Below are 19,664 nucleotides of genomic sequence, written 5' to 3' on the forward strand. Positions count from 1 at the left end.
ACGATTATTTAGCAGTGGCGCTAGTGTGCACGTTGATGGGCTCTTAAAAACCTGACCCCAACAAAAAAGAAAAAAATACAAAAAGTAATTCCCTCTCCGGGATTCGAACCCAGGACCATTAGCTTCCTGAACTGTGGGGCTACCGCGAATACCGAAAATCGTCAATTGCGGGGATCTTACTCTTTTACTCCAATGAAGGCGTAATTAGAGTGACAGAGAAAAATGCCCGCAATTGACGATTTTCGGTATTGGCGGTAGCCCTACTGGATTACTGCCAATACCCGCTAGGCTAAACGGGTTGTCAATTCTAATTACAATGGTATCCTAGTAGTATAAACGAACTTTTGAAAGGGACAATTTTTTGTATGGAGTTATCGTTCTTCTCCTAGTGAGTATTATATTCTTTGAGCCCACTCCACACTCATGCGCGAATCGCGGCGCGAAGCGAAATTCGCGCACGAGTGTAGAGGGGGCTTGAGATGTCAGTAGGGCTACCGCCAATACCGAAAATCGTCAATTGTGGGCATTTTTCTCTGTCACTCTAATTACGCCTTCATTGGAGTAAAAGAGTAAGATCCCCGCAATTTGCGAATTTCGGTTTTCGCGGTAGCCCCTCAGTTCAGTTCATTCATTCAATTCAATTCAGTTGACAGTTAGCATTTTGCTTTCAAGAGGTCGGCGGGTCAACAAAAATGTGTTAGTGTTGTTCTAGTACGTAGACTTGGAAAATATTATTCGTCATCATGGTTTTTGCTCTTTGGCTTTAAATATAGTCTTGTTTCGTATGCATGTAAGTTATTATTTGATGTGGGATACATTTCATCTTAACTTGTTCTCATTCTAAGGTTACATGTATGATGCGAAAGTTTTGTAGTTCTGTAATTGAACAATTTTTCTCAATATTTTTGGTTGAAACAATTCTTATTCTGCAATGTAATGATACTAATTAGCGTATTAGTATAATTAGCGTCTAATGCTGTCTCACTGAACACATACATTATCTCCTAAATTCTATGACCAATTAGGCACTAAACTAACATTATCGTTTGTGCTTTAGGAGCTATATATGAACAGTGTTGTTATTTTAATAGATACTTTACATTGTGTTGAAATATACCTACATCATTGTGGTTTTTGTTACATCACACTCTTGCACACAATCATACATACAATTTTTAAGGTCTGTCTACAGATTCAAGGTCAAGTAACCCTAAACAACGTCTAAACACGTCAATTATAACTACCTAATATACCTTTTCATCAAACTCTCTGGGAATCGTCAATAGTTAAAGGGCTGCTTGAAGGATATGAACTGCTTTTTATATATCATGCCATTTTGCCTGTTAACTACCTATATCACACAACTTAATTATTATATTTTGTGAAATTTATATGGCGAATTCTAATGATGTTAGTCAGTAAAACTTTCATAACATTTTAAAGACAATTTATCATTTATTAGCTTAAATAAAACACACCTCATAATAATTATTTACAATGACTATTTTGCCATATAAATATATATTACAAAAAAATAAATATTTATTTTATTGGGTAAAATTTTGGGAATATCTAGCTAATATTTCAGGATTAAATTAATGTATTTCTTTTCCAGGTGAAGAATTATAAGACTCAGAGCAAATTCCATGCCCCTTGAAATTCTTCTAACCACTCTGTTCTAAGTGGATATGTATATATATATATATATATATGCATGTTAACGGCTCTGGTAGCTAATCTACTCTGATCTGTCTATTGCATAATAATTATGTTGTATATTTTGTATTACTATATATTTATAACGATATGCAGAAGTTGACTGATAAGTTTTGCAGATATTTATTGCTCACATCAAATTATTTTAATAGCAGGACACATATCAGAAAATACTCACATTTAAGTTGTAAGAGAAAGTCATGCACTGTGGACAGAGTTCAAATATCGAATTTTGGACAAATATACATCCCCAGCCAGCAAGTGCAATCATATGCAAATGCAAAACCAAGATTTTGTTTGAAGAGACTTACATTAAAATCCAATGATTTAAATAAGATAAAACAAATGAGTGAACCTTGGCAGCCCACTCCAAACCATGTTAGCTATGGAGGACAGTTTATTGAAATGTGAGTATTTTGATATTAATATTACTAATGACAATCATGTATTTCATATACCTTAGTACCCTTCGGCCGCCTAAATCAATAGGTAGGTAGGTTAGGTTCGATAGGTAGCTTCAGATGCCCAAAAAGCAAACCGCGCAGAAATAAAAGCCCTGCGAAGCGGGGTTCTGTCTAGTTGAGTTCTGAAGGAAATGTTTTTTGATAAGAAACAGGCTAACGAACTCCATATTTGATGGACACCCTAGCATTTTTCATAGTTTTGATGTGCAGCATGTGTAGGCAAGTTAGGGGTTGAGCACAAATTACCCGAGGCGTTTTTGGCAACTTTTTGGTGATATTTGGTGAGGTTTGTGGCTATCCCCCTCGCCCACATTACCTCACGTGTATTTTTTTGAAATTTTTCTATCCGACCGGTCAAGGCCATGCGCTCCATAATTTCGTAAAATAGACTCGCTATTTTGAAGTGCGGAGTGAAGATTTATGTTTAACGAAACCGAGAAAAGCATCTACTCATGTGGTAGGTATTTCTTCTTAGTTTCGTTCAGTGTAGAAAAATACACGTGAGGTCTCCTTATACCCCCCTCCCCCAACGTGATCTGTCGTGATTTTTTCGTGACCCCCCCTGTCGAACTTCGCGTGATTTGTGCACAAGCCCTTATGTAGAAGTTAAATAAGTGCTTGATCGAAGCCAGTTACGTACAAGTAAAACAAAGCGCTTGACTGAAGCCAGTTACGGAGAAGTAAAAATAAAACTGCGATTAAAACCAGGTTACGAAACCCCGGCTACGTAGGCGGCCGAAGGGGAAGAAGTACAAAGTTTCAAAACTTTCCAGAATTTTATACATATTATAATATTATTATTAACTAAAATAAGACTTAATTGAATGTGAAAATGCTTTAAATTAGTCACTGACATTTCTAAAGCAATTTTTTCTTGGGCCCACAGAAAGGCTCAAATGCTTGTTATTGTGTTGTCAACTGACTAAACACAACTGAGAATATATTTTAAACAATACTTTAATATTTTTTAAAGTTATCTCTTCTAATTTGTATGTTTTAATAGTTCTAGTGATGACGACAGTGCCACTGAATCTTGGCAGGAGAACTACAGTAGGGAGTCTACAAGTTGTGCTAGTCAACCTCTGAATTCCTCAAATATACCACCAGATTTTCGGGTCTGGGAGTCAACTGGCAAAACTACTAAATACAACAGTGGTAAATGAGCTTTTTGCAAATTGCAGATTACCTAATGTTATTTCGTCAGGTGACAAGCAAAACTCACGACTCAGCAAAACAAAAATCAACCTTATTTAGGTATTAATATGGTTCACTATGGCTATTAACTTGTGGTAGTAATTAGTGAGTTTTGCTTGTCACCTGACGATTTGTCATCACAATTATTTGAGATAACTAACAAAAACTGTATATAATTACAATTCGAATCATTTGACTTTGACAGTAAAGTAGATATTGTACTGGATTATTAATGTTTTTGCGGCGTATGGTACTGTGATAAATACCTAATGTATGTGTTGCAGGTAACCCGTTGAGGTTTCGCGTGCTGTCGTACAACGTATTAGCGCAGTATCTGTTAGAATGTCACCCGTACTTGTACACAGAGTGCACGCCTCGGAACTTGAAGTGGAAGGTCCGAGCGGCGCGACTATATGACGAAATATTGAAGTTGGCGCCCGACGTAAGCCTGAACATCATTTTTATTATTACTTGCCTGAAACATCGTCCATGTAGAAGTTGAGGCTTGCTAATCTCATATCAGCTTGAACCCCGTCTTTTTATTCGTATAGGGTTTGAAAGAACCCAGGATGTTTAACATGGTTATGAAATGAAAATTTTTATTTCAGGCAACTAGTGGCCGATACATAAATACTAAACTAGCATACATATTATAAAAACATATTTTAAAACTGAACACTACAAATCACATTATGTCTGCGATGCATTACGCAACCACGCAGTGTCAGGGAGCCGGCCGCAGAACCGCCGAAACTTGACACCCTTAATAATAATACTATATGACTAATTTAGTATACCAATATTCCCAATAAGGTACTATAGGTATAGGTACATAAAATGCCCCTAAAATACGAGAAGACTGTCATCAGACAGTCACATGTTGATGAATGTGTTTATATTTCAGATTTTATGTCTCCAAGAAGTACAAGCGTCTCATCTAAACAGTTTTTACTCTAAATTTGAGAAAATTGGTTACTCTGGAATATTTAAAAGAAAAACGGGACACCGGCACGATGGATGCGCCATTTATTTCAAACACTCGCTTTTTGAATTGCAAGATACTGTCAGTGTAAGTACTTAGTTGTTGTGTCATAATTTAAATAAATCTGATTATATTAATGTTTTAAATAAGGGGTCCCTTTTTCGAGCAATTTTTGAAAACTTGTTTTGCCGCGCAACTTGCGCAAGCGAGTTAGTGTCTTGGCCTGATGACAGTAACAAAGAATCATGGAAATAAAACCCGTGACGTCATCAATCCATGGCATATTTCTTAGAGCAGCATAGACAACTTCATTGACCGTAATCCATACGTCCTCACCAAAGAGTTTGGAGGTTTAAAAAAATATTAATTCGCCATTAAACATTTATTACGCCCAAAAAAATATTATTACACGATATAAAGTAAATATTTAGGTATTTGTTATTATATAAATATAATGCGATATTTCACTAAAAACTTTTTAGTTATTTGGCTGAATGGAACTATCATTGCCATGTTGGCTGTCGTAAACAAATCTTGAAAAATTAAAAAGTAATACCGATGCCCGGTATTTTTACTCAAAATTTACATGTATCTAAATAATTCATCTTAAATTGCAACCGTGTGAGAGTTTTTGTATAAAATGAGTTATCATGATTAATTTTTGTAATGTATTTATCATCGCTAATCATGCTGAATTAACAATATCATCGAAGTTTCGCTTGAACCTTCAAGCGAAAACTTGTATTAAAGTTATTGTACATTGATTACATTCTAAAATAATTAACAATTTCGATATTCTGCACAATTACTATATAATATGCTTTTCTGTACAATAACTATATCGTATGATATTTCTATTTAATGACGCTAAGCGAGCGAATTATATTTTACTAGTGCGATATACCGCTACAATCCTTCTAATTTATTACGTTTCTTAATTTGTCTGACTAAGTAATGATAATTAAGTATTAACGAAAAAACAGGAACTGCCTGCTATGCGTTTTCTTTGATGACCCCTTTTATCACAACATATAAATAATCTTTTGGTTAGAAGTAAGTCTCAGACTTGTTTTTGAATCAATAAGTAATGAAATTCGGAGCGTTCAGGCGAGTATAATGTGACCACAAGATGTGTTTCTAGCAATATTTAAGTAAAATACCTCATGTTAATTTAATTCGGTTTAAATTTGATTTCACAACTGCATGTACAAACCGAAAACTTTACATTAATTGACTCTAATATCTTGTGCAGTCGCGAATGTTTATTCGTTTCTTTTAAATTGGTCTAAAACCAAGCTGGAAAGTAGGCAATAGCTGTAGCACCTGAACCACCACTACTACAATGTTTCATTGTTATCATCATCTGTTATTGGTGACGGTTCGCTACAGCAATGAGTATCATTTAAAACATAAAAATCAATAAAAGGTCTTTTTTAGCGCAACTTTTTCCTTCAAAAATAAAATTAGGTTATTTATAGGACCAATTTCTTGTTTAAAAGAAAAGAAATGTCAAAACCATTCAGTTCATTTTTTTAACAATAATCCATCCAGTTCACGCTTAAGGCGTTTTTTACTTTTGTAGCTGTTTGTGTGTTTTTTTTTAGCAAAAACGCTTCTAAGTTTAGAGTCGGTTTGAAGCAAATAACCATAGAAGGTAGGATCGTATAGAAGTGGTATACGCGTCGCGTGCCTCCGTGAGGGACAAAACATACGCAAATGCGACACTGTGATTGGTCGAATTCATTTGTTGCCCACCATAATCCATACTAAAAAAACAGTGGGGAACAAATAAAATGTGAGACTGTGACAAGGACAAAACAATAATAGCTCTTTCGCTGCTACTCCTACTGAAAGTTATATTAAGACTATCCTGTTCGGTCACTTCTCCCCACCCTCATGCCAGGTCCAGTTTTAATACTAGATTCAAGCAAATAACAGAAAAACGCCTCTTAAAAGTGATAAATAAAGTAAAAAAACGGTCAAGTGCGAGTCAAACTCGCGTCCCAAGGGTTCCGTACTGCACACATTTTCGAACGAGCGAGCAAAGAGAATTTCTTACAACTTGGAACACACGAATGGCTAGGGGCACGGCTTATTTCCATGTTTTTTAACTGATCTATCAGACTAGTTACGCAATAACTTTAGTAAATTTGTAATTTTTTAAAATTTATAGCAATTATTATGTTAAACATAGTGCCTACATTCTTTTTGCGTTGGTTAGGTGTATCTCTGTTATTTCAAGATAACAGATATACGTCTGACACAGCAGTTCGGCTACAGCTCATCCTTCGACCTTGCGTGGAGGCGCACCTCTCTCGGATACTTCAGGCCTTCGGCCCCACGCAAAGCTTGGCCTTCGACCTTCGCACTAGCTGTCCACACCACGTTTCACGTAAACAATTGCGGTTGTGACCTGTGGCCCTGATGTCAGCCTACCCGCAATTTCTATTCTTAAGTCCGACTCACGCTTGTCTGCAGACTTCTTATAGGTTTTCCAGTAATCTATAGGTAAAGTAACTATTTTTCGTGCTTTTTTACAAGATTTACGCCCAGCAGATATGGAGATAAAGCCCCCTCTTTTATCTGGTCATTTTTGCGTATTTTCTTAAATAACTTCTAAACTAACTAGTTATTTTAAAATTATAGATACCTTTTGCTCTGGTTTTAGTTTTAACTCAGGATTTACCAAAATTCCCGTTATATACTGATTCTGTTCTGTTTTCACCTTAATAATCCTAGAAATTATAACAATTCGTTTTATAATTATATTAAATGTGCGTCCGATTTCATAGAGCGGGCCTAATCGCTTAACAGAAGATAAATATTTGAGATCCTTAAAATAAGCCCTTTCATTTAATATGTAACACGATATGGTTTGCAAAACTTTGTTTTTTAATTTTCTCATTTTGTCCCCAAAAGTGCCCCCCTATATTTAAAATTCATTTGTTTTCATTACATGTCCGTCTTTGGGTCACAGACTTGCATATGTGTACCAAATTTCAACTTAATTGGTCCAGTAGTTTTGGAGAAAATAGGCTGTGACAGACGGACAGACGGACGGACAGACAGACGCACGAGTGATCCTATAAGGGTTCCGTTTTTTCCTTTTGAGGTACGGAACCCTAAAAAGCCGGGAACTGAAAATACTTACTGAATTAGATAGTGTAAATTGTGTTTGACTAAAAAATACAAGAAACACGTATCTACGCTCGCTATAAAAATGAGTTCTTCTAGTGAAGAAAATGATATTTTTACCCTGACGCCTGCCAAAATTCAAGAGACAGCAGAGGTAGTTGCTAGTAATTTGCTACCAGAGAAATCGCGGGCTACTAACTTATAGTTATGCAAATGTTTGCTTATTTCCTCGCAGTAGTCGTGAAAAGCACTATGTAATGCCTCGATCGGAAACGCTAAAGATGGACTCGTATTATTTGAGGGCCTCCACTAACGTGTCGGCCCTCAAACGCACTCGTCCATCTTTTAGCGGTTTTCCGTCCTCTCCTACAATGTACTATTGTAAAATATCAGTACTGATGTAATATATGCTTTATGGTACGAATTTTAGTAGATACTTAACTATTGCTGAGCTGAGCTGAGAGCTGTTGGGGAGTAGCGACCTCATATACCCCGCGTACCCGAGTGTTCCTGGGGAGTTCTGTCACCCGAAGGAGGGTAGGTGGGACGGGACTCTGCCTCTGGCTTTCCTTGGCCGGCCGGCCAGAGTGGAAATAATTATATTATTACATGCCTAATAAATGCTGCTGTTTAATATTTAAGATGCCCTAAAAATAATAAGCTTAAAACTCTTGCCCTGTTATTTCATTATACCACGTTCTTTGATACTAATTTTCACCATTTTTTTGTCTGTTGAGCAAGTCAAGCAGGTATTAATTACTGCCTTCAGGTGGAGTTCTACCAACCGGAGCTTCCGATCCTCAACCGCGACAACATAGGCATGATGGTGAAGCTGGTCCCGCGGCACTGCCCCGACACCCCCATCGTGGTGGTCACCACTCACCTGCTCTACAACCCTAAGCGCACCGATGTCCGGCTGGCTCAGATGCAAGTGTTGCTGGCCGAGATTGACAGATTTGCGTATTTCAACAATGGGAGAGAGTGAGTTGGTTCGATTTGTGTATCAATTAATCATTTTGTACGATAATGAAAATTATCCGAAGAATAATACAGATAATGTGAAGTTCGTAAATATTATACAAATATTACATAAAGAGCGAAAATAATACTATGTAAATATATTTATTTGCAGAATTGTTTTCATGACATTCATTTAAATTTTTAAATGACAAATTGTTGAGAATGGATCCTTTTCGCTAAACTATCATCGTGCAGTAAAGCATCTTGTTCCGTAAAATCTCAGGACAGGACGCCCACACCTCTCGCATTCTTGGGCACGACTAATGGCTCTATTTACCTAAGCGCTTTACTGTTGGAGCGTGCATAACGTAATCATGATGTTTTTCATTTCTTTTAATAACTTTCAATTCTATCCCAAAATGATTGGTTTTAGATCGGGTCATATACCCGTGATCTTGACCGGAGACTTTAACTCGACGCCGGATAGTGCTGTCGTCAGGCTGCTCGACAAGGGACAAGTAAGGTAATACCGAAAAATATAGTCTTTATAACTGTCTATAAATACTCTTTAAAAAATCTTTAAAACTGAGCAAGCCTCTGTAACAATTTGTCTTTTTCTACAATGACATTATAAAAATAAGAGGATATTGTAGATTTGGTGGTGAGTACGATATTGGCTGCCTTGAATTATTAAACGTATCGTGGGCTGTTACAGCGCCAGTCCGTTCCGGGACAGCTCGGATTGGAAGAAAATTGGAGTGACAGATAACTGCCAACATCTCTCCGTTTACTTGAACCGGTCCAAAGGATTGCCTACTGATTTTTGCATGACAAAGGTAAATTGATTTACGAGCATTCCTTATTCGTCACATTTTTCGTTGTTAATGTAGGTAAAATATGTGCTGAAAAAGAGCCATTGTCTTGCAATTTAGAGGAGGCAATTGGGACCAATACTGACGTTGGTTGAATTAGCATGACAAATACGAACGTTTCCAAGAAAATATGATGGCAAAGGATTGTTCACTCTGTACTAACATTATAAAATGTATAAATGCGAAAATAACTCTGTCCGTCAGTCCGTCTGTTCCCACTTCATGCTTAAAGCACTCGACCGATTAAGATGAGATTTGGTATGGAGCTAGTTTGGGGCCCCAGAATGGACATATGATAGTTTTTATAATTTTTTAGGATAAGCATATTACAATTATTATAATTTTGACATAATAAATATATTGGTAATCATATTTAGTTTAAAGTAAAAAAAAACAATTATCATCATCATCCCACGCAGACTAATAAGTCGCGGGCAGAAGCTAGTACCTACATGAATAAATACATATTGTTGCATAAGTAAATCTTATACCTTTAAACGAGCAATTCTTGTTTATTTATATATTTCGGGGATCTCGGAAACGGCTCTAACGATTTCCATGTAATTTGCTATATGGGGGTTTGCGGGGTGATCAATCGATCTAGGTCTAGGTCTTATCTCTGGGAAAACCGCGCATTTTTGAGTTTTTATATATTTTCCGAGCAAAGATCGGTCTCCCAGGTATTATGTATTAATTGTTGCAGATATACAATTCTGAATACCGGGCCAATTTGCCCGAGCTCGAGGACGCGTCAGCCAGCCGCGGCGAGGAGTACGGCGAGCTGTTCAACAGCGGCGCGCTCGGCCACTCGTTCAACCTGGCGTCGGTGTACGACAAGGTCAAACACGACGGCAGCCACGAGGCCACCACCTTCCAGGACTACTGGGTCACGGTGGACTACATTTATTTTAGGTGAATAAACCAACTGGGAAATATTTCTGTAGGGAAACGTTTTTTTTATCACACTTACTCGAAAAAGTCGAAAAAAAAAAGAAAAATTATTTAACCCTTAAATGCATAGTGTTGCCAAATGTCTACAAAGCATTAGACAGCTCACAGATTAAGAAAAAAAAGGCGTACGTTCTTGAACGCACCTTTATACCAAACGTCAAGTAGTAGGGTGATGATTTAAGGGTTAAATTTACGCAATATTTTTAATTTATAAAAATTACATTCGTTTTAAGACGAAAAGTCGGAAAGCTTGCAAAAATCCAGAAGTTGATAATTTAGTCACGGTACATTTACTGCCATCTATCGACACACGATTAAAACTTGAAAATGTATAGATTAATCAAAATATGTATACGGATAAATGATTTTTAATTTTTATTGGTCCATATTGACCCATGTTCTTTCACTGATATGTGTTAAAATTGTTAAATATCAAACGGTGTCGTCAACGCCATCTAGCCGAGAATAGGCCAAAGGTAATGGCGCCATCTATTCGAGAATGACTTTTTCTTGATTTTCGAGGCACGTTTTTTTCTTAGACTTTATTCATCTTATCCGGAGTTACATATATCTCTGTCATATGTATATCACAAATAGTGTACCTTTCTATAGTCTGTTCGAGAAACGGAAAACGGTGAAAAATAGAGGTAATACTCCTAAAAATACATGTGATACCTCATTAGATTCGTAATAATGTCTAGAAAAATGTATTCGAAGCGTGTATTAGCACACAAAAACTATCAAAAGTTATAAACAAAACAAGGGTGAAAAAAGTAGATATTTTTTATTTCCCAAATATCTCAAAAGGTATTAATATTTAAGAAACCAAAATTAATATTATAATAGAGGAGGATATTTCCAATCAAACATTCCATACTTGCAGAACCTGTATCTCCATTATTTATACTTTTTATTCAACGCTGAACACAGCCCTCCGCGCCTCATTTTCGAGAAACGCGCGCGGCGTGAAAAAACGATTAGTAACATTAAATATAATTTTAAAGATAATAAATATTGATTGAAAATTAAAAAAAAAATATGGTGTATTTAAAACATGTTAACAAATGTACTACTTGCATAAATTTGTCTTAAAGTTATTTTTTCAATAAGTTATGCAATTGTTAATCAACAAAATTTTTTCGAACATCCTTCTTTATTGAAAACGAAAAAAATGTATAAATAACTATTGTAAAATTTTGTCGCTTTCTAGAGCCCTTTTCATATACATGCTTAATGAGATCACATTATAAAAGTTTTAATAAAGTTAATACTTTGCTTAAAATAAGTTTTAGAATAACATAGAAAATTGACGAAAAAAGAAAAATCAAGGTAAAATTGTAAAATATAAAACAATATTATAACCAACTATTATTTTTTTTTCAAAACTTTTATAACGTGATCTTATTAAGCATGTATATGAGAAGGGCTCTATAAAGCGAGGAAATTTTACAATAGTTATTTATAAAGAATTTTTCGTTTTCGATAAAGAAGGAATTTCGAGAAAATTTTGTTCATTAACAATTGCCTAACTTGTTAAAAAATAACTTTAAGATAAATTTCTACAAGTATTATATTTGTAGACATGTTTTTAATACACCATTTTTTTTTATTTTTCAATGAATATTTAATACCTTTAAAATTATATTTAATGTTACGTAACCGCTTTTTCACGCCGCGCGCGTTTCCCGAAAATGAGGCGCGGAGGGCTGTGGTCAGCGTTGAATAAAAAGTATAAATAATGGAGATACAGTTCTGGAATGGAATGGAAGTATGGAATGTTTGATTGGAAATATCCTCCTCTTTTATAATATTATTTTTTGTTTCTTAAATATTAATACTTGTTGAGATATTTGGGAAATAAGAAGATTCTACTCTTTTCTCCCTTTTTTTATTAATAACTTTTGTAATTTTTTGTGTGCTAATATACACGCTTCGAATACATTTTTCTAGACATCATTACGAATCTAATGAGGTATCACACGTATTTTTAGGAGTATTATCTCTATTTTTCACCGTTTTCCGTTTCTCGAACAGACTACTAATGGTAGTCAAAAAAATCATATATCTATTACTGAAAATTATATATTTACATAAATATGATTTAGCTAATTCAACTCCTAACACTGATTTCGCCGTGAAAATCGAAGTTATATTTTTTTTAAGACGAAAAGTCGGAAAGCTTGCAAAAATCCAGAAGTTGATAATTTAGTCACGGTACATTTACTGCCATCTATCGACACACGATTAAAACTTAAAATAAAATTGAAAATGTATAGATTAATCAAAATATGTATACGGATAAATGATTTTTAATTTTTATTGGTCCATATTGACCCATGTTCTTTCACTGATATGTGTTAAAATTGTTAAATATCAAACGGTGTCGTCAACGCCATCTAGCCGAGAATAGGCCAAAGGTAATGGCGCCATCTATTCGAGAATGACTTTTTCTTGATTTTCGAGGCACGTTTTTTTCTTAGACTTTATTCATCTTATACGGAGTTACATATATCTCTGTCATATGTATATCACAAATAGTGTACCTTTCTATAGTCTGTTCGAGAAACGGAAAACGGTGAAAAATAGAGCAATACTCTATAGGTAATACTCCTAAAAATACATGTGATACCTCATTAGATTCGTAATAATGTCTAGAAAAATGTATTCGAAGCGTGTATTAGCACCACAGAACACCCGACTAGAAACCTAATATTGGCCATTTTGTTCGCGACGCAAATCACCAAACTGTGAGGCGCGGGAGGGGTGCTCCCGGCGTTGCGATTGGTCGTGGCGCGCTGACACGTGTAAGCGTAGGGATGGGACATGTTCATTACTTGCAGTGGTACTGGTACCAATGGTACCGTAATCTGTTGCGGTAAAATAATTGTTATCAATAAAGTCCACAGATTAATTACTTCAGAATATTCATACAATATAATCATTCATTAGGTACTTTAAAAATGTATCTAAAAATGTTACTTTGCATATTATTAATGAGCTAAGATTGTAAACATAAGAAAAACTGTAACGATTTCGATGAAATTTGCTATATGGGGGTTTAGGGAGGCGAGGCGTTTTAACTCTAGGAAAACGCGCATTTTAGATTTTTTATGTTTGCTGTGCAAAGCTCGGTCTCTCAGATATTCAGTTTTTATTAACGCTGTTTTCTACAGTAGTACCGTTGAGGCACCACGTCACTGACACAAAGGCAAAAGCCGCTATACACCAATGCATGCATGCTAATGAAAAATACTGTATTATTTTCCTAGTCTAATTCATACTAAACAACCATGCATAATCTATTTAAAGCATCTAAGTACCTACGTTTACGAATAAACCGACGCGACAATTTTGTATATGATCCCAGCACATCTGTAAAATTAGTTTGGTTACGGCAATAACATATATAAAACAAATATAAAACAATATAAATGTGTAATAAATTTCACATTTCGTCGGAGTCCATTTCAGTTCATCATCAGGTCCATCTCCTGACCCAAGACCTTACTGCTCACCTAGAGGATTCTAATAAACCCACACAACATGTGTCTATCACAAACCAACACCGATTTCCCTCGCACTTCTTCAAAGTTCATCATCAGGTCCAGCTCGTGGCCCCCCACCTTACTGCTCACCTAGAGGATTCTAATAAACCCACACAACATGTGTCTATCACAAACCAACACCGAGTTCCCTCGCACTTCTTCAAAGTTCATCATCAGGTCCATCTCGTGCCCCCCCACCGTACTGCTCACCTAGAGGATTCTAACAAACCCACACAACATGTGTCTATCACAAACCATCACCGAGTTCCCTTGCACTTCTTCAAAGTTCATCATCAGGTCCATCTCGTGACCTAACTGCTCACCTGGCTTCTTAAAAAAAAATTACATCATTCATTTATTATTAATAAATCAATCATGAATTTCAAAAATACACTTTGGTGGCAAACGCAGCCTATGGAAACTATACTACTAACTAATGGCGCTTGCAACTAGGAGAATGTCACATGGGCGTTGCTCTGAAAACCTGCTAAAATATGATCATTTTCTTATTTTGATGCTACCTCAATACTGCCCTCTTAAGCTAAAAAGCCGTATTTGCATTCAGTTTTCATACAAATTGACTGCAAATACGGTTTTTTAGCTTAGGAGGGCAGAATAATGGTACTACTAACTAAAAACTAAACTACATACTACATATACCCACTAAGATAAACTACCAACTACCTAATTAAAACTATAGATTTTACAGATCAATTTTATTTATTCTCAATTAAAAATGAAAGAGAATCACAATTATCTTTTACATTTCTTAAAATGGTACAATATGGTTCGAGCGAAAGCACGAATTTACCGCAATTGACAAAACCATCACCGTCACATCACTAAGTTGTTGACGTGAAAGGGATAGCACATTGCATTTTCAAGTTGACGGAAAAGGACGGGCTACTTCACTGCCGCTCAGTACAACCATATTGACCAGTATAAAATGAAACCCGCGGACAAGAAATAATTTTCAACAAAATAGTGATTTTGACTTACCTGTGGAATGTTATTCCATCTGTTTTATAACTGGAAGTCTTAGATGACTTGCCACACCATTTCACACTGCAAAATCCCATGATTTGAATAAATTGCGATTTATTTTCGTAAACACGCGCACACTGTTAACAGGTCGTGAATTTGGACGCAACTGATCGGAGCGGCGCGCGTGAAATATTTTATAAGCGCTATTGCTCGCACGAGTGGAGGCCGCGAGTCGTCCTATAAGCTATGTCTATAGGGGTTGGTCTGTGATTAGCACACAAAAACTATCAAAAGTTATAAACAAAACAAGGGTGAAAAAAGTAGATATTTTTTATTTCCCAAATATCTCAAAAGGTATTAATATTTAAGAAACCAAAATTAATATTATAATAGAGGAGGATATTTCCAATCAAACATTCCATACTTGCAGAACCTGTATCTCCATTATTTATACTTTTTATTCAACGCTGAACACAGCCCTCCGCGCCTCATTTTCGAGAAACGCGCGCGGCGTGAAAAAACGATTAGTAACATTAAATATAATTTTAAAGATAATAAATATTGATTGAAAATTTTAAAAAAAATATGGTGTATTTAAAACATGTTAACAAATGTACTACTTGCATAAATTTGTTTTAAAATTATTTTTTCAATAAGTTATGCAATTGTTAATCAACAAAATTTTCTCGAACATCCTTCTTTATTGAAAACGAAAAAAATGTATAAATAACTATTGTAAAATTTTGTCGCTTTCTAGAGCCCTTTTCATATACATGCTTAATGAGATCACATTATAAAAGTTTTAATAAAGTTAATACTTTGCTTAAAATAAGTTTTAGAATAACATAGAAAATTGACGAAAAAAGAAAAATCAAGGTAAAATTGTAAAATATAAAACAATATTTTTTTTTTTCAAAACTTTTATAACGTGATCTTATTAAGCATGTATATGAGAAGGGCTCTATAAAGCGAGGAAATTTTACAATAGTTATTTATAAAAAAATTTTCGTTTTCGATAAAGAAGGAATTTCGAGAAAATTTTGTTCATTAACAATTGCCTAACTTGTTAAAAAATAACTTTAAGATAAATTTCTACAAGTATTATATTTGTAGACATGTTTTTAATACACAATTTTTTGTTTTTTTCAATGAATATTTAATACCTTTAAAATTATATTTAATGTTACGTAATCGCTTTTTCACGCCGCGCGCGTTTCCCGAAAATGAGGCGCGGAGGGCTGTGTTCAGCGTTGAATAAAAAGTATAAATAATGGAGATACAGTTCTGGAATGGAATGGAAGTATGGAATGTTTGATTGGAAATATCCTCCTCTTTTATAATATTATTTTTTGTTTCTTAAATATTAATACTTTTTGAGATATTTGGGAAATAAGAAGATTCTACTCTTTTCTCCCTTTTTTTATTAATAACTTTTGTAATTTTTTGTGTGCTAATATACACGCTTCGAATACATTTTTCTAGACATCATTATGAATCTAATGAGGTATCACACGTATTTTTAGGAGTATTATCTCTATTTTTCACCGTTTTCCGTTTCTCGAACAGACTACTAATGGTAGTCAAAAAAATCATATATCTATTACTGAAAATTATATATTTACATAAATATGATTTAGCCAATTCAACTCCTAACACTGATTTCGCCGTGAAAATCGAAGTTATATTTTTTTTTACTATTTTTCCTAGAATGGCAAACAATTATGTAATACATATATTAATTTCGGGCAAAAAGAAAAATATCATGCATTTAAGGGTTAATGATTTGGTTTATGTTTCTAAATATTTAATATGATTAATTTAATAGACGTTTATAATATTTTTACATAATTTTCAATCGTGGCTGAATGCCGGAAATATCTGTGCCGTCGGTGCCTAACTTACAATAGGTACTCTTTGTGCCTAACCTGTCAAAAATGACAATATGGCGGACGAATGTTTGAAATGTCGCCGTATTTAAGAATTATATCGCTTAAAATTTAGATTTTTCTTCGCAACTGTGATGAAAAACATTGCGTGTAACTCCGGGGGTAAGAAAATTGCAAACTCGGGTCTTTAATTCCCTCCAGCCTGCGGCTGTCGGAAATAAAAACCCTCGTCTCCAAAATTTCACTTACCTCCCACGTTGCACAATGTACTGAGAAGTCTAAAAATTATTTTTCTTGAAATAATTTGAGATGTCTTTGCCCATTATAATCTGGGCCCGAAATAGCATAGAATACAATAAATACAAATATTCTTTATTGCACACCAATAGCACAATCCCAATTTAGTATTTACCTTTTGTAAGTACAATGTATATATGTCGGCGGCCGATCGTAAGATCAGGCATATCGTGAAATTCCTAGGCATATCGTGAAACGTGAAAATCTTTGACTCGTTCCCTGAGTCGACGGAGCCCCGCTACGGGGGTTCCTATTTCTGGGCAGTTTGCCCTTCGGGCATCTGAAGCAACCTAACGAACCTATCCTACCTATATATTGGTTTGATGTGACTATCGTCAAAACATTACACAGGAACATTACGATCTGCCTGATCGTACGATCGGCCTACGACATATACATACATGGTTCTCGTAATATAAGCTCGCTGTAGGTGTTGACGTTAATATATTCCTTAGAGTGGTATTCCATCTATCCAATTTCCAATGTGTATTGCACACATTTTGCCCAATGAGAGAGTGCGATGCAATGACATTGGACAAAGAAATTGGACCGGAGGAATACCACCCTAAGTGCTCATTTAGACGATGTGAGAACTCGTATGCGAGTTTTATTACATTGCGGTTTTTGATTGGTCGCTTGAATTGGACGTAACCAACAGTCCGCAATGTAACTAAAATCGTCGCCGTCTAAATCAACCCTTAGTGAAAGGCCTGAGTGGACGCTCGGAGCGGAGCGTTCAGCGGGGCGTGCAGCGTGGCGTCGGGCTCACAAGTGATTTGAGCAGCGTGCACTAAGGCCGCTCCTATACGTTTGCATTTGTTTAACATGCACGCCGCACGCCCCGCCCCGCTGCACGCCCAACTCGAGCGTCCACTCAGGCCTTACACAGATGTAATATATGTTGCAGCAGCTGCAGCAGCTTGAAGCTGGTGGAGAGGCTGAGGCTGCCGACGGCGGCCGAGTGCCAGACGCTGGGCAAGCTGCCCAACGACGTGTATGGCTCCGATCACCTCGTCCTAGGGGGAACCTTCGAACTTAAGCCAGTTCACTCTTCCTTATAACGTATCCTTCCTTCCACATAATTATAGATGGTCAAGCAAATCTTGTCAGTAGAAAAAGGTGCGAAATTCAAATTTTCTATGAGCCGATATCCCTTCGCGCCTACATTTTTCAAATTTGGCGCCTTTTTCTACTGACAAGATTTGCATGACCAAGTTTATATTGCTTTGAAAATCACCACCAGCGGACAATATTTTTATAGTAGCGATAAGCATAATTACTGTCGCACGCTGGTATTTTGATGATTATTGACATGATTCAAATCTGCTGACGCGTAGTAAAGATATAGGAAGTGCTCCTGGTCGCAGTGGAAGTGACATTAACAACATAAGGACTTTTGAAATATATTGGAATTGTTCGTAAAATACATACATAAAACTAGATTCTAGACAGTACAACATTTTTATTTTGGACTCATCAACATCATGCATTGTTAACATCAAAGAAAATTAAAGAAACATGCTAGATAGGTACCAATTAAGACACATTTTTATAGGGTCGATAACGTAGTGTTATAGCCCCCTGGCGTTGCAAGCTTTCATAGTCAACCATATTAAATTTTTGACAAAAGTTCCATATCAATTCTGTACATAATTTCGTCGACCAAGGGCACTTCTTAGGTTTTTATCTATTTTATAATTACCATACGAAGTTGTGACAAAATAGGGTGTTGTAAGAAAGCTTGGAGGTGTAGTCAGGGTGACTATATTGAATTGTTAACGCCAATAGAAAAGTAAATGTTTGAAAATACCACGTGAGTTTTTGTTCGTATGAGTCATTCTGATATTTTTTCATTTTTCATCTCCTGTTGTATTCGCTACGTGCACGACTGTCACGCAACCTAGCGTAGCTAGAAATAATGTTTTCCGCTAGATTTGCGGAAATCTAGCGGAAAACGTTTCACTACATCGTTTCACTTCACTACATCTTAGAAAACTACTCCAAACTCCAATACTACTGAACGGATTTTCACACGATTTTCATGTATCAATAGAGGGATTCGTGAGGAAGGTTTATGGTAGAAGAGCCGGCCGCTATATTTCGTACCGACATGACATCACGATGAAATGCACAATGGTTTCCCATAAAAGTGATGCTAAGTCCGAATTCGATAGTCTGCCACGACGGAACTGGCCGAAAGTACGGAAAAGAAGGCCACTTCCGGTGCGAAAAAGGGGGCCTGATTTAACCCATCTGACACCGTAATAATAGTTATGGCAGCAGTTAGAAATTTACATGTAGACACAGACAAGCGAAGTCTGTCAGATTTTTTTTGGCCGGAACTGCTTGGCAGACGCTCTCAAAGGTGTCCATCGGGACCCCTAAATATACCCATCTGACACCAGCATGAAACCAATTCCAGTCGGTAGGTATGAACCTTCCTTTCAGGAATATATGTCTCTGCCAAGGCTTTTTCGGCCGAAACACCTTGACAGACGAGATTATGTAAGCAACATCCATGGTAGCCTCATTATGGAATTGTACAGATTAGCTAACGAATTAGCTACCGAGATTTTAACAGCTGATAGTACTCGGCTACTGGAGTATATTTAAGTACGAAACATTATAGGTTTTATGATGACGTAAAAACACTCTGTTAATGAGATAATTAAATGAGA

The 19,664-nt window shown here is 36.0% G+C and overlaps 1 protein-coding gene across 7 annotated transcripts; it reads left to right on the top strand.

The window, feature by feature from the left end:
• The first annotated feature begins 647 nt into the window (after positions 1–647).
• LOC134805095 (protein angel homolog 2) lies at positions 648–18,796 on the top strand. 7 transcript variants are annotated; one of them, XM_063778389.1, is made up of 10 exons: positions 648–711; positions 1,872–2,123; positions 3,184–3,335; positions 3,659–3,816; positions 4,279–4,443; positions 8,261–8,472; positions 8,885–8,974; positions 9,167–9,287; positions 10,027–10,235; positions 17,894–18,796. In XM_063778389.1, the coding sequence occupies exons 2-10, from the start codon at positions 2,062–2,064 to the stop codon at positions 18,045–18,047; spliced, it is 1,323 nt and encodes a 440-aa protein (XP_063634459.1). In that variant the 5' UTR covers positions 648–711; positions 1,872–2,061; the 3' UTR covers positions 18,048–18,796. The 7 variants fall into 7 exon arrangements, with proteins under 7 accessions (XP_063634459.1, XP_063634461.1, XP_063634458.1 ...); XM_063778391.1 differs by having other exon boundaries at positions 652–696; positions 1,869–2,123; XM_063778388.1 differs by having other exon boundaries at positions 655–790; positions 1,869–2,123.
• The last annotated feature ends 868 nt before the right edge of the window (positions 18,797–19,664 follow it).

The sequence above is a fragment of the Cydia splendana genome, chromosome Z (genome assembly GCF_910591565.1).
Source record: "Cydia splendana chromosome Z, ilCydSple1.2, whole genome shotgun sequence".
Classification (NCBI taxonomy): Eukaryota; Metazoa; Arthropoda; class Insecta; order Lepidoptera; family Tortricidae; genus Cydia; species Cydia splendana.

Bases quoted from the DNA above. Each gene is read 5' to 3' on its own strand.
- LOC134805095 (XM_063778385.1), top strand. From the start codon at position 1,807: ATGCAGAAGTTGACTGATAAGTTTTGCAGATATTTATTGCTCACATCA. The intron at 8,473-8,884 runs GTGAGTTGGTTC...GATTGGTTTTAG, and splicing joins TATTTCAACAATGGGAGAGA to ATCGGGTCATATACCCGTGA. The intron at 10,236-17,893 runs GTGAATAAACCA...TATATGTTGCAG, and splicing joins GTGGACTACATTTATTTTAG to CAGCTGCAGCAGCTTGAAGC.